Source organism: Eptatretus burgeri, chromosome 4 (genome assembly GCF_056783735.1).
Source record: "Eptatretus burgeri isolate ZD-2024b chromosome 4, Ebu_testis_v1, whole genome shotgun sequence".
Lineage (NCBI taxonomy): Eukaryota > Metazoa > Chordata > Myxini > Myxiniformes > Myxinidae > Eptatretus > Eptatretus burgeri.
This window is the reverse complement of record NC_140964.1, coordinates 90277801-90293303: the sequence shown is the minus strand read 5'-3', so window position 1 is coordinate 90293303 and position 15503 is coordinate 90277801. Positions and strand designations below refer to the sequence as shown.

General features: G+C 43.7%; 1 protein-coding gene across 1 annotated transcript in view; it reads right to left on the bottom strand.

Annotated features, from left to right (window-relative positions):
* Nucleotides 1–8328: 8328 nt before the first annotated feature.
* Nucleotides 8329–15503, bottom strand: part of C4H12orf43 (chromosome 4 C12orf43 homolog) — a 29204-nt gene continuing 22029 nt past the window's right edge. Inside the window, exon 5 of the mRNA XM_085879270.1 lies at nucleotides 8329–9824. Within this exon, the coding sequence (XP_085735396.1) occupies nucleotides 9419–9824 (406 nt within the window). The 3' untranslated portion in view covers nucleotides 8329–9418. The remainder of the gene's footprint in view (nucleotides 9825–15503) is intronic.

The following is a 15503-nucleotide window of genomic DNA, read 5'->3' as shown; positions in this document are numbered from 1 at the left end:
ATATATATATATATATATATATATATATATATATATATATATACATACATACATAAGGCTTTGGCAAGAGGAGTGTGGGAGGAGTCAATCGTATATATAATCCTAGCCACCTGGGTGTAGTCGATTAGGTGAGAGCTGATTGGCTATTCTCTCCATTCACAGTCACAGTATTCTCTCCTTCTTCTGTTGTCACACTTCACATTATACTTTTGTCTGCCCATTTCCACATTTATTGGGCGGACACTTGACAGGATGGCTCAGGTCCTCGGGGTACACACTTTCATCCCTAGATATTGTTATGGGGTCGGGTATCGGTGGCGAGCACGACCGCTAGAGGGAGCAGTAGAGTCGGCTCCACCGAACACACCGGAATTGAGGTCGTGCCTTTTGGATAAGTCCGAAAGGCACAGGTCCCTGACTGGACCATGAATCGTCAATAATTCGACCGCGTGGGTCAATTGCCTAACTTCAATATACTTAATTACCCACGCGGACAAAGCTACCGGTGAATTCACACCCTCGACGGACGTCGAGCGGAACGAGCCATTACCGAGCCCGAACTGTGTGAAACCCGAGCGGAGATTACCAAGGCCCGTCGGACCAAATTAATAACTTACGGCCTCGCTATTTCTCAATATACACCGTGCCAAGCCAATGAAAGAAACACAGAAACGAGCTGGAACATTTAACAATAAGGGATATTTATTACTTTCGCAAACTTTGTTGTGAAGGTTGTTTTGATCGCTGTGTATTTATTTATTTATTTGTGATATGTGTGTTTGTTTGTTTGTTTGTTATTCGCATAACTCCAAAAGTATTGAACTGAATCGCAGCAAATTTGGTGGGATGATTGGTTATTATCCGAGGACCATTTGATTAGATTTTGGGAGCGATCGGGTCAAAGGTCAAGGTCAAGGTCATGAAAAGGTCAAAATCGTCTTTTTACCATAGCACGGTCAATTTGTATCCAATTTGTATGCAACTAATGCCAAAATGTTCAGAATTCAATGCCCCATCTTGTGATATGTGACATGACACAATGACGTAATAACCCTGATTAGCGGTTGGGAGTCAAAGGTCAGGAGGAGGGGGGGTCACGACATTGCAAAATGTGCGGTTTTAGTCATAACACGGTCAATTCTTATCCGATTTGCATGAAACAAACACCAAAATGTTGACTGTTCTGTTTCCCACACTCTAATACCAATTACAAAATTAAGAGTACAAAGGTCAAGGTCGAGGTCATGAAAAGGTCAAAATCGTCATTTTGCCATAGTGCGGTCGATTTTTATCCAATTTGCATGCATCCAATGCCAAAATGTTGTGAATTCAATGCCCAATCTTGTGATATACGATATGACACAATGACGTCATTACCTTTGTTAGCAGTTTGGGTCAAAGGTCAGGGGGGTCAACGACCTTAATTATCATAACGTGGTCAATTCTTATACAATTTGCATGTAAGTAGATTCAAAATGTTTAGAATTCAATTCCCTATCCTGTGATGTGTAATATGTGACAGTGACTTTATTGGTGAGTTTAAATCATTGGGGGGCAGGGGGGGTGGGTGTCACTGAACTTACAAAATGTGCATACGTTAGTGCGCACACTAAACAAAAAAAATGTTCCTTTTTTATAAATTAGGAGCCAGCTGATGTGTTACTTTTGGATTGCCCAACCACAACCAGCTGATGTCAACCATTCTAAAAAAAGCACGATCACGTGATGTGTGCTTCAAATGTGTCATTCGTATGTGCCATGATGCTTTCGGCTGCTGGTGCAATTTGAAGATATTAAAAAATAAAAGATATGCACATTTTACAGTTGTAAAGATGCATGTAATAAAAACGGATTAGCAGGCAAAAACATAGTTCTCTCCATGCAAACCAATGGGACTTTGGCACCAGGAGAGGCGCATTTCACAACTTATAGTTCTATTTATCGATAGTACTTCAACCCCCTATCGTGCAACTAGCTAATGTCATACGCTCTACATAGAGTACACACAGCTGAATTAGTACTTTCAGATGTCATACTTTCTGAAAATGAATGTTTGTTCACAATAAATAACTTATTTAGAAAAACAGAAACTCGTTTGTGCTAAATGCCCCTAAAATGCCAGAAAATAATTTCTTATAATGTGACCAGTTGTCATCAGATTGACTTGACACCGACACCCAAAAAGGTCATGGAGTTCATACAGAAATTGTACAATGTACGTGAATCAGTGTCAAACAGCAGGAAATTTAATGTTTTTGAGCCATCATAACACATATTGAGATGGCAGATGTGGTATGGGATTAAATACCCTCACAATCAACGGTTTCTGGGGGGGGGGGGGCAAAATGTAGCGTTGGCGAAGGTATGTGCTCTACTGAGTGCCCGTTCTAGTATATAATGGGGCAGGGGAGCACGCAAGAAGGCAGAGTTAACCGAATGCTGAAGGAATAGCAATTTATGTAGACGCACTTATGCAGTTTTACTTAATAGACTGGCGCCACACACACACACACACACACACACACACACACACACACACACACACACACACACACACACACACACACACACACACACACACACACACACACACACACACACACACACCCAAAAAGAAACGGACCCGTCAGGTCTTTATTGGAGGCCTCCATCTCGAGGAAAGGCGAGCTGGAGGTCAGAGCCTATTATATTAGACCTTTCCGCCTCGTGCGGTCTTCGACGATCCGGTGTGGCAGGACTCAATCCCGCCACACAATGCTGCTCCAAGCCCAGGCAGATGATCCTTGCGGGACAGGCTCGCAGGCACACAGGCCACAAGAGAAGACGCTCTGTTGGCGGGACCCCAGGAAGGTGACAACTGGCTTCAGAAGACCACCAGACTTCTGAAGACAACCCCTTTTCGAAGACCAGAAGACAACCACTCTTCCGAAGACCAGAAGACAACCCTCAACAACTCTCGTTTGGCCCACGCGCTCTTCCCTTATCCCACGCTCGCACTCCCTCGTTGGGCAGAGAGAACGCTCTATGCCTATATTTGGAGCCAAGCCAGAATGAAACGCTTGTGCCCATATTGGGGGCGAAGCCAGAGCGTAATGCTTGTGCCCATATTTTGGGCGAAACCAGCACACCAACGTCCAGAGAAACCCCGCCTAGCACACTGGACTCTGCCCGCGTACGTGCTGACACGCACGCATGCAATGGTGCCGATGGATGATGGTGGAAGGAAGCGAGGGCAGGTGTCGTTGTTGTTGTTGTTGGTAATTTTAATCCTCACTATCAAAATAACTCACAGCGCTTGTACAATTAATCACCCATTAAACATAGGACGGGACCCTAACTAGAAACACATACTTACCGATATAACTGATCTATAGGACCTGGCTGTTGTGTGCAGTTCACTTCCAAATTCGCAACACTACCCTCCCCTTTTTACAGACTAATCCCGAGTCGTCCAATTTTTGTGTGACCATCATGTGTAAGTTTTCCCCTCGTACAATTTACCTACGGATCCCTGAGTGCGACATTTTTTCATACATGTCCCAAAAATAAATAACCTAGTGCGCTGCGTAACTAAACTATCAGAATCACACAGACGACTTAACAACATTGCCGGCGCTAAGACAAACAACAGGTGGGTTGCAAAACTTATTTACATTTTCTAATATTTACACTAACCATGGTCCAGGACCTGTTTGTTATCTGGAGAAGGAAAAAGGCACAGCAAGGTTAACAGCCTGTGTGGGTGAGTGCACATCAGCTCGAAGGTCAGACGTCTTCAGGGCCTACTCAAAAGGTCCCTTTTGTCACTGAACCTTCTTTTTTTTCCTTTCTTCCTTCATACTTCAGCTGCTGGAGCCAACTCACCCCAACACGGCAGGCCATGCGCCGTCCCACAGGCCATTTGAACTGGCCTTTATGCAAGAAGGAGGTAGCCGGGCTGCTCAATGCAGTCCCTGGCACATGTGAATGGAATGGACAGGATGCAAAAACACAAAATGGATGGTGGATGCAAACAATGCACGGGCTGCGCAATGCAGTCCTCGTGGTGTGGCTGCCTGCAGGGCAGTCCTTGCAAAACACTGAAGATGGTCCTGACACACATGGTTGAGATGGTGACATGGGGGCAATGCAACAAGGGCGAAGCAGGCATGGGGTCAAGGCAAAGGCAGGCAAGTGAGGCAAGGCAAAGCAAGGCTTGGCAAATGCGGACCAGCAGCTGAAGCACAAACAGGCCGGCATATGAAGCTGGCTGGCCTCTGGTCTGGTCCGTGAGGTTGTGTGGAGGGAGTGTGGTGGTGCCGGCCAGTCCAGAAACGGGCTCGGACCTACCCTACTGTCTCCCCCTAACCTATCGCCTTCGCCTGTCTTTGTCCATACCCACTCCCTTAGTTTTGCATATGGGTTCTCCTGCCGGCCTATAAAACGCCAAGCGCAAGGCAAATCGGGGCAGAGTCAGTTTGAAAGAGCAGAGTGTGGCAGCAGCGGAGTCGGGAGGCAAAGGCATCGAGTTGGGTTCTGCAGTCGGCTGAGGAGAGTTGTGGAAAGAGGCCAAGGAGCTCGGGTCTGAGGCGAGAAGGACGGCGGTCGGCGACGAGGTCACGGCGGGAGATCGCTTGTTGCGGGACCCAAGCCAGCCAGCCATTCTCCCTCCCCCAGAGCATCAACAATTCCCCCTTTTCCCCCACGCTGAGATAGTGCAACAATGGGGCCCCATTCCCACCCCACTCCAAACGTCGTGCCAACGAAACCTGCGAAGGAGCACGGAGTCGGGGCACAGCCACGCGGCCACGTCTGCGGCTCGTCCGCCAACGTGCCACGAGGACGCGGGTTGGACCTACCCGGTCTCGCGGACCTGGCCGCTCCTTCAGGTCCCACGCACATATTGGCCTACAGGCCCGTCTGCCCCCTTGTCTATGAGGGTGGCTTCTTTCCTTTGCTTTTGAGTAAATGCGTGTCAGCGCCGTGTCTTGTAAAGTAGAACTGTGTAAGTGTTGCCGTGTGTACGCGTATTCGGTTGTAACTCTGCATCGTTGTTTCTTTTGTTTTCCTGATATAGGTGCATTCTGACTGTTTGGCTGTATATGTGTGTTTTCCGTGTGTCGCATAATAAATGTGCATTGTGTGAACTGTTTTCCCGTTTCGCTTCATGTTTTCTTTATTGACCCTCCTTCCTGCTTCACGTAAAAGGGTTCGTTGTGGGCTTAAAACGCCCGATAATTAATCAGAACCGTCGAGGCCGACGATAACACCGCTCGGTTATCCCGATAGCACGGAACGCACCGCTTAAGCGTTTCGTGTCCGGAGTCGGCCTGCGGCGAGGTACGATCGCCCGGTCAACCATCCGCGCAGGTACTTAGGTGGATCGAATTTGGCGAGCAACCCGATCCTGCGCGGGTGGGCAATTGGCACGGTCGCGGTGGGGTTAAACCCCCACCCATGACTGGCTCCGGCGTTGTTCCGAGAGGGTCACGACGGAATTTTCCGTTCCGGTGGGCGAGGTGGCCACCATTCGAGTCGAGCGGCCGATCGCACGCCAGCGGGCGCGAATTCGCAACAATATATAAAAATATGTATATGTACATCCAGTAAATGTGTGAAAAACTACATGCCCCGACTAGGAATCAAACCCAGGTCCTCTGGAAAACCATACCAGCGCTCTGCAATCTGAGCTATCTGGGTGACTGACCCACAGTCTGCGCAATTCTCCCACTGAAAGATGCCACTCTCTTTCCCCTGCTTCTGGGGACTCGCTGCCATCCATAAGAGTAGCAAGGGCCTGTCCACGAGGGTGTCTTCCTCTCATGGGAGAGGGTGTACATATGTTTGTGTATATATTGTTACAATTATGGGGGTAGAAGAACTGATTTATTAGTACAGATGGGATTGTTTTGTGTAGCATGGTCCGTGGATGGGTAGAAGCACCTCGATGTATATGTCAACGAATCTATCTGCTAAAGTGTTACGTGTCACCACATGAGGGGTGTGTGGTGTTAATTACCTTTGGGAGTATGTGATTACCCTCTGTATGTGATTCCCCTGTATGTGATTTTTCCCTATTTTTATATTCCAAGCCCGGCCTTAAGCTTGGGACGGAGTACCTGAAACAACCAGAGAAGCCCCACCTTCCCGGGTTTGGAGGCGAGAAGGCCATGCCCCGGCGGTGGGGAGCAACCCCCGTACATGCATACTCTGGAGCAACCGCCGTATTCGCCAGACTTGGCCCCTTGTGATGTTTTCCTCTTCCCTAAGCTCAAGGGGGTGATCAAGGGGACCCTATTTCTTGATGTGGAGGCCATCAAAAGGGCCGCGACGATGGAGCTCCGGAGGATTCCAGAAGAAGTCTTCCGGGGGTGCATTGAAGCGTGGAAGAATAGGATGGACAAGTGTGTGAGACTGAAGGGAAACTAATTTGAAGGGGACAAGCTGTAATTTCAATATATTTTTAGGAATAAAATTTCTGTGAAGTCAATCCCGTTACTTTTTAGACGGACCTCGTTCGTACGTACGTACATAGATACATACATACATGATAAATATGCCTGGTGTTGGCGTAATGGCTAGGGTGGTGGGCTTGGGATCCTCGGATCCTGAGTTCAAATCCCACTCATTTGTTGAATTAATATCAGGTGGGGTTGACTGTCTGTCATCCTTCTGAGGTCGGCAAAATGAGTGCCAGCTTGCTGGTATCCTGTGTCAGAGTGGCGACCCGTCCAATATTGTACCCATTAGCCAAGGAGACTGCTAAAGCAGTACCAATGCTTTGCACAGAGTATGGTCCTGATAGATGGATGGATAAGATAAATGAAAAAAAAATTCAAATGCAGGTGAGTGACCCAAAACAATGGGGAAGCAGTTTGTATGCTTACACAATGTGTAAGCATACCCCACCAGTACATGTTGGGACTCTGGTGAAAAAAAAGTGTGTGTACTACTGGTTATCACAAGGTCGCTTTGTGGCCTACATTAGCACATTGTGTGTGAACAACAACAAAAAAAGACAAACAAGCGCAATACACTCCTTTGGCAAGGGTAATACAGGTGAAAAAGTGAGGGTGGAAGGGGGAAAAAAGTGCGGGCCTTAGCAGACATTCCACAACATGGTCATGGATGGTTGTGGATGCCTTCACTCGTTTTTGTTTTTGTCATCTAGTTGTCTGGCATGCAAACAAATTGAAAATCATTCCAAACATGGAATTTACCGTTTTTAGTTAACATAAGGACACAAACAACAGGAATGAAGAACTAATGTAACATGTTGCAGTAAATAAGATGGTGTAAAAGACGCTGTATCAACGGCGGTAAACTTCCCAAAAAAATTTCAATTGAATTATTATATACTTGAACACTGTATAACAGAAATCACCTTTTTCTTACTTTCAAAAACCCCTCTGTTTTGCTGTACTTGGATAAAATATTGTAGCATTTTAAATCATCTCAAACAATCAAATTTGCTGCCAGCAGACTCTGCCCATGTCCTTTTTTTCTTTGGACCGCATGGGGTAAGGTGCTCTTTGAACTCTCTTGTTCTAACCTCTTTTAGAGCTGGCAGTGTGGCCAAGACCAGATGTATGCACACTTGCCTCTACACTGTCTAATCCGAGTTAAAACCCTGACCCAACTATAATCTCAGGGTTTCACAGGCAGGGTGATCCATCAATGTGTGTGCCGTCCCTCTGACGGTGTGCCGGCTGCCATCAATAAAGATCCCATGGTGTTCCTCCAAAACAGTTGGCGAGCTATCACCGGCACCATGGTCAAGTTCCAAATTACTGCTGGGCAGGCTATGGCAAACCACCCAGTACAACGCTCTGTATCAGAGTATGGTACGTCAGAATCAGAACCTCTTTTATCTTAGATTCTACAATTGAAACCATGCAAATATTTTAGAGATGGAGAGAGTTTTTCCTGTTTGAGGTTTCATAGATGCCAGTGAGGCTAAATTTTCAGTTATGCTGACACATCACTTTCCTCTAACAACTAATGCCGTCTCTCAAATGACCATAACTCGCCGACCTACTTTTCACGAAGGACACCGTGGCATCTTTAAGGTCTATCAACTCATGCTGGCAAATGGGACACCCAATTTAACGACCGTCTGAGGAAGAGCACACACATCCATGCCCTCACCCTGTCGGCGAGCAACCAGGATTATAATTAGCAGCTGGGCCGAGATTTGAGGAGAGTGTGCATATCTCAAGACCGTTCTGCCGGCGCAGTTGAAGGTTGCGATGCAGAACGATCCAAAAGTACTTTATTATCCTGGGTCGACGGGTGATAATAAACTTTAGCACCCTGGCTCTCTCGGTGAAAAGCACGTGATGCACTGAATTCGTATCTCCAAAATTTTATTTTAACGAGTTTATGGTCTTTGATCTCAAAGGTTCTAGAACTGACAACACACTTCACACATTTTTATGTTTGTAAACAAACCGATAAACACTTGTTTGCTTCTCAATGGTCAACCATTGAGATCCACTTAATTTGTCAGGGATATTTTCTTTTTCATTTGAGATAAATAAACAAGTCACAATGCTTGACGAACAATAAAAACAACATTCGCATCTTCACATCCAATACTTGTATAAAAAGGCATGGAAAAAAAATGATTGGAGTTATCCACCGTAAAAGATCACAAGGTGCTGACGTTTCAAGCTTCACCTTTCTTTTGTCAGATTAAAAGAGGTAAAGTCCAAAACGGAAAAAAAAGAGGAACAAAAGAGTGAAGGTGGGTGGCAAGCCTGGATTTAAGGCTAGCCTCAGTTGACACGTTATTTAAGGAAGAGTGGGTGGGAGATTTCTCTGTAATTGTCCCACTGACTGCAAAGAGAAAAATCAATGTCACGAGATGGTGTCGCTGGCTCCCAACATACTGCAGAAAGTCATGTTGCTTCCCCCAAGGTAACTGGCTGTGTTTATCTGGTTAGGTCCGGTGTTATGTTTTCCTGCACGTTTTGCTCGTCAGCTACTCCATGAACCTGAGACCATGTAAATTAAAACAAACAAACAAAAAAAAAACAACAAATGTTCCTTGGGGGACTTGAGCCTCCTCTGGGAGAGGTGAGGCGAGACGAGGGTTTCATTCAGAGAAATGTGCTGAATGCAGGAATGGAGGAAGAGAGAAAGCCATGTACGAAGGCAGCCTTATCGACTGGAGGCAATGAGCCTGGCAAAGCAGAGCAGGATGCCGTCGTGTCAAATTAAGGAATGCTACACATACCGATATTGCTTTGAAAAAAGTACAAGAATATTCAATTCATGAACAGGCAAAAAGTATATTATTAGTGACAAAATGTTGCAGACCGATTTATAAACTTTCCTTCCTTATCCAATGAAAGGTAACGACAAACCTCCAATTCTCACCCACAACCAACAATATGCTATTTTTGGTCAAATTTCTACTTTGTCGTCAAAAAACCGATCACTGTCCCTCAGAAATGTACTTTGAGTCTTTGGAGATGATTATCTTGTCATTCAACAACTGCCGTTTGCTCAGACCGTCCTGAAAACCTTTGTTCTTTGAAACAGCATTTATTTCACATTCCAGTTTGAGTTTGGCTACGTTTTTCACATTTTTCCCCCCCAGGTCAATGCGCCTTGAATCTCTGTCCAACATGATCTGTTTGGCAGCAGCAGAGCTTTTGATGGTAGTTGTACTTTCCTTCGACATCTTGTTCTTATTTTTATCGTGGATCCTTTTCACGGTCATGGAAGGGCTTGCTCTGGGCTGGTAGAGCGCGTGCAAAGCTCCGTTCCGAATTATCTCCTCTCCAGAGACAGCAGACTCAACGAGGTGTTGGTGCTCAATGGCATCGCTGTCTTCATCACTGGAAGATGCACATAACACACGGTTAACATTCATTTTTTTTTTTGTATGATGAAAACAAGATGCAAGATGAAGTTCCAAGGCTTCCACAAATAATTTTTTTGTACAAGATTGAGGCTCATGGAAAAGTGAACAAAACACTTGCACACCAAAATAAATGCAAACAGCTGTTGAACCCAAAATTGAATCACTTCTTTTTCGTATTACAGTCGACACTTTTGCCAAGCTTGGTTGGAATCCCTTCAGTGATTCCCAAATTTACCGCGCCAACAAAAAAATTGATAGCGGATGGACGCACAGCTGGATGGACAACTCAAAAACGGAATGCGTCCGGCCTTTGGCTGCAGAAGCAAAAGGATATAAAATAAAATGCTCGTCGTTTATTTCCGCATTCACACAAGCAAGTGGTTCAAGGAGCTCAGCTGTTGCCACTTACCCTTCTTTTGGCAACACGTACTTTGTGCCTGCTACCATAATAATACTTCCAGTACCCATTCAGGAACCTGAGCAAAACTTCCAGTACAGTCCCAAAATATCGTGCATTGTGCTTCCTCACTCTCGACTGGAGAGGGTGAGGAAGCAGAAAGCACTTCATGATTATGACATGGCGGACAGTACAGGAACCCCCCCCCCCAAAAAAAAAACCCCAAAAAACCAATGGCTTGGCAGTCTGACAAAGGTTGTCACAAACACACTAACGATATTAATCCAAAGACAAATCCAGTTGATGTGGAATGGGCGTGGGTGGGAGGGGGTTTGTGGGAGAGTTAAGGGTCGAGGGTTGAGAATCAAACCCAGGCTTGACAGCTCAAATGGGGGATATACAATTTCTGAGTAATCCGTTCAGCAAACATACTTGCCATACCAAATCAATTGCTCACATTCACTCAGCAAGCAAACAAGCGTCAATGTTAATGGCTAATGTGGGTTTGCCGATTTGACGCTCCCATCGGAGATCCCAGGTTTTTAAAGCTCTTCTACGATGTGGAATTGTCCATTTGTCAACCAATTTCCTTTCACCGTACGTTTCATCCACAAGCCTTGGAGAACAAAAGATGCATAAATAAAAGACAACACTGCGAATGGATGCCCCTGCCATTCACCAAACTTGAGGATGTTACCGAACCAAAGTATGCAACAGCAACAACAACATGTACGATGAAGTAATAGCAATTGCCAAGCAGTGATGTGTGAAGTTCAGATTTAGGATCTGAATCATGATGATTTACTCATACGAGTTGGAGTGTACAGATCTCCCACTGTCCTTGCAAACCTAATGTATCAGAACAATGACATCCTCATCTTGCATAGTCCCATCAAAATGAACAGCATAATTCTGTGAGCCATTCAAACTAAAAAAAAAAAAATTCGACTTGATGGTGGCCTGAGATAATGTATCATAACAATTTTAGACCGAACATGGTACAACCAAATTTCTGCATTTACAGGGACAAAACTAGAATGGCACTCGGTGGAGCGCATACCTCTGCAAGGCTGAACAGTTTACGTTTCATGTCTCTCCGATACACCGGATCTGCATCCGGACCTGAACCACAATCAACTCGGCTTGTTCTTGTCACTCACCCCCCACAAATTCATCAAGTTTCGTCTGAATCCGTCCAAAACGTTTTGAGATATCGTGCTATATATATCGTTGTCGGCCCTATCTCTCAATGGTGAAGAATCAGTTATAAATTATCGTATCCAGATTCTGATCTTCACCAAAATTGAAACGATTAGTCCTTGTCATACGCCTAACCTGTCCACGAAGTTTCGTACGAATCCGTCCATAAGCTTTTGAGATATCCTGCTCACAAACAAACAGCCAAACAGACAGGGATGAAAATATAACCTCCGTCCACCTTCGAATGCGGGGTTAAAAAGAGACATTCTATTAATTTATGAGCAAGACATACGATGGCCATCAAACTGGATGGAGCTGGAATAAAAAGACAGCACAACAGTACCAGAATAGGATGACAGAAGAGTTTAAAAATTCAAGCGTTAACACTCCCCCAAATGGAAAGCATTTGATCCATGGAGTTGCCAAACCGCAAATAAACTTTGAAGAAAAGCAAGCTAGTACAGTGAACGGGGCAGCAAAGGATGACAATCGGATCAAACAAAATGGGCAACAATCGAATCGCGAAAACCTCCTGTATGAAAGCTATTCAGAAAGAAAAAATAAAATAAAAATAAAAAACAAGGACAAAACTGAATGGACAGCATCAATAAGTAAGAGTATAGAGTACATTCAGCCAAATACACAATTACTATTGTTACATGTTTTTCTACGTCGATTCAAGGGCCAGGGAGGAGCTTGTACAAATACTGAAGGAAATACATGATGAAACCGAGACACAGGAGGCGGCCACTCGGCCCATCAAGCCCGGGCCATCTCCACATTCCTGACAATCCAGGAACACACCAACCCTGCAACGCTTTTGAAAAAAAATAATCTTTTTCCTTCCTAAACACACACACACAACAATCCGACACATATATATATATATATATATATATATATATATATATATATATATATATATATATATATATATATATATATATATATATATCTGTGCCCTTCATAATCTGAATACATCTCGACAAGGTCCCCTCACAATCCCCTCCTTGCGAATGCAAAAAGCTCTGTGATGTATTATATGAGGACAAAGATTAGTACACATCAATGTATTTTTATGCAAATAATAATGACATCAGTTGACCATGGACAAACACAATGAGCACATGGGGATTTGAACATGGACTCCACACATCATGAGCTGTTGGTTCATATGGGAACACCAACAAGCCAGCCCAGCACAAACACACTAACGATATTAATCCAAAGGCATGAATGCTGTTTCATTAAAAGCGATTTGTCAAATTGACGAGATCGAGACCGAGACATTGAAAAAGACCAAGTCAAAAAAAAAAAAAAAAGATCGAGTGAACAAGCCCAAGTCATTGAAACAAGCTCAAATGAGCTAAGATCCTCGTCCTCTTAATGATGACGTCATAAAAACGAATATGACGTCATTGTGATGTATCAGGTTTGCGATAAATTATCTGTGCTAATGCCCGGCTTGATTCCCGCAAACTAAATTCAAACAGCTTGCCTCGTTTCAGAGATACTGGTATAGGCGATTTCCATTAGCGGCGATATTATGACGTCAACTTTTTTTCTTGGAAGAATTTCCAAAATCTGAGATGGTTACTGCCTGCGCGTGGGCTTTCTGCATATCCATGGCAAGTTTCATGAAGATCCGATGAAAACTCTGGGTTGTGAAACAAAAAGTCAAAAAATAGGAATGACGTCATAAAAATTGATATGACGTCATAGTGATGCATCATATGTGCGGTAATTCATCTCTGCTAATGCCCTGTTCGATTCCCGCAAACAGTATTCAAAAAGCTTGCCGAGTTTCGGAGATAATTTTTTCGGCGATTTCCATTAGCGGATATATTTTGACGTCATACCTTTTTTTCTAGGAGGAATTTTCAAAATCGGAGATGGTTACTGTCTGCGCAGGGTATTTTTACATATATATGCCAAGTTTCAGGAAGTTTCGATGGAAACTGAAGGCTGTGAAACAAAAAAGTCCACAAGAAGAAGATGAAGAACAACAACGTAAGTAAGACTTGGAGATCCTCCACGAAGATCTAAAAACAAGATTTCTCGAATTGTGCATTTGCCGTGACATCCTAATAAAATGAACCATTTATTAGTGCATTTGGACTGAAAGGAAAAAATTGCTGCTATTTACATTATTTTGATAATATTGGTGTTCATATAATAAGTGGTATAGTTGCTTCCCCATGATAGACAGCATTGGAATCATTAGCCTTATAAAGAATAAGGGCATCAGGTTTGCAGTAGCTGGCTATTGTGTGCAGCCTGTGGTTGCTGGTTGTAACATCTTCTGCGGCGTGGCTAAGCCACTGATGCAATGCACTCTATTACCAGTACACTGGTACTTATTTCGTCGTCCTCGGAAGGATGATGGGCTGAGTCAATCCCAACTGATGTAAATTCAATGGTAAAAAAAACAGGGACTCAAACTCAAGACCCAAATAACTCAAGCCAACCACCTTAACCATAAGTCAAACACCAGGCTTTGGGTTTGTGGTTCCACCGTAGTACATTTACGACCTGAGAAAACCGAAGATTTTTCAAGTATATTGGTTAGTCAATTTTGTTAGTCCGTCTGTCTGTCCATTTATTGCTGACAGGTCACAATTTTAAACTGATCTTCACGAAACTTCACCACATGGTAGAGTTCGTCATAAGGAAGAAGCCTATTGTTTGAGGTCAAAAGGTCAACATCTTAGGTGGTATTTCTAAAATCCTCAATTTTCATCTGATTGACTTGAAATTTGAAAAGGATTTATATTTCAGATCACTGAATTCAACTACGCAATTATTTTTGTGGTCAACATCGGTCAAAAGGTCAACTAAGGTGGCATTTCTAAAATCCTCAATTTTCATCCAATTAATTTCAAGAGGATGTATATTTCAGGTCACTGAATTCAACCACCAATTATAATTTGAGGTTAACAGAGACCAAAAGGTCAACAGGTATGTATGTATGTACGTATGTATGTCAGGTGAGCTTATGCAATTGAGCAGTGTTTGTAGGGGAGTGAGTGTATCAGTCAATTCATAAACACTTCAGTCATGAATCGCTTGAACCAAACACACGATTTTGATGAAACTTGGCCACAAGCTTCATATCTGATGCCCAACAAAGGTGTATTGACTGCATCAAAATCTGCACTTATTAATGTTCATTGTTCATGGCATTTAAAACAAAAAACAAAATCAGGGTCTGCAGGAGCGTGGGGTGGGGGGAGGGGGTTTGAGTGACTGTTGCTCCTGATCCAGGTGAGCTTCAGGACAAGTAGTCCTATTTTTAAACTGATCTTCACAAAACTTCACAGAATGGTCAAGTTGGTCATTCGCAAGAAGCCTATTGCTTTTGAGGTTAAAAGGTCAACATATGTCAAAGGTCAAAAAAAACATTGTCGAATGTCTAAAATCCTCACTTTTCGTATGATTGACTTGAGATTTGAACAGGATTTGCATATCAGGTCACTGAATTCAACCAATTATTTTTGAGGTCTAAAGGTCAAAAGGACAACCAGGGCCAAATTTATAAAATCGTCAATTTTCATCCGATTGACTTGAATTTTGAAGAGGATCGGCATATCAGGTCACTGAACTCAACCACCAATTATTTTTTATGGTTAGATTTGTTTTCGGAATTTCGCAAGTATCGTACTCTGCACGACATCTTTGTTTGTGTGCAAGATATCTTAAAAAGTTGTGGACAGATTTGGATGAAATTTGGTGGAGAGGTTGGGTATATGATAAGGACGAATTGATTAGAGGTTGGTGAAGATAAAGATACAGATCCAGATACTCAAATTTTTAAAGTGATTCTTCATCACCATTGAGAGATGGAGCCAAAAAACGATATATAGCATGATATGTCAAAGTTGTGGACAGGTTATGACGAAACTAGGTGGAGGAGTTAGTTTGGTGACAAAACAAGCAGATTTAATTATGGTCAAGGTCCGGATCCAGATGCGGCCTTTCAGTGGGATACAAACTGTTCAGCTTGGCGGAGGGATGCACTCTACCAAGTGCTGTTCTCACAAGTCAAAAATGAATGCA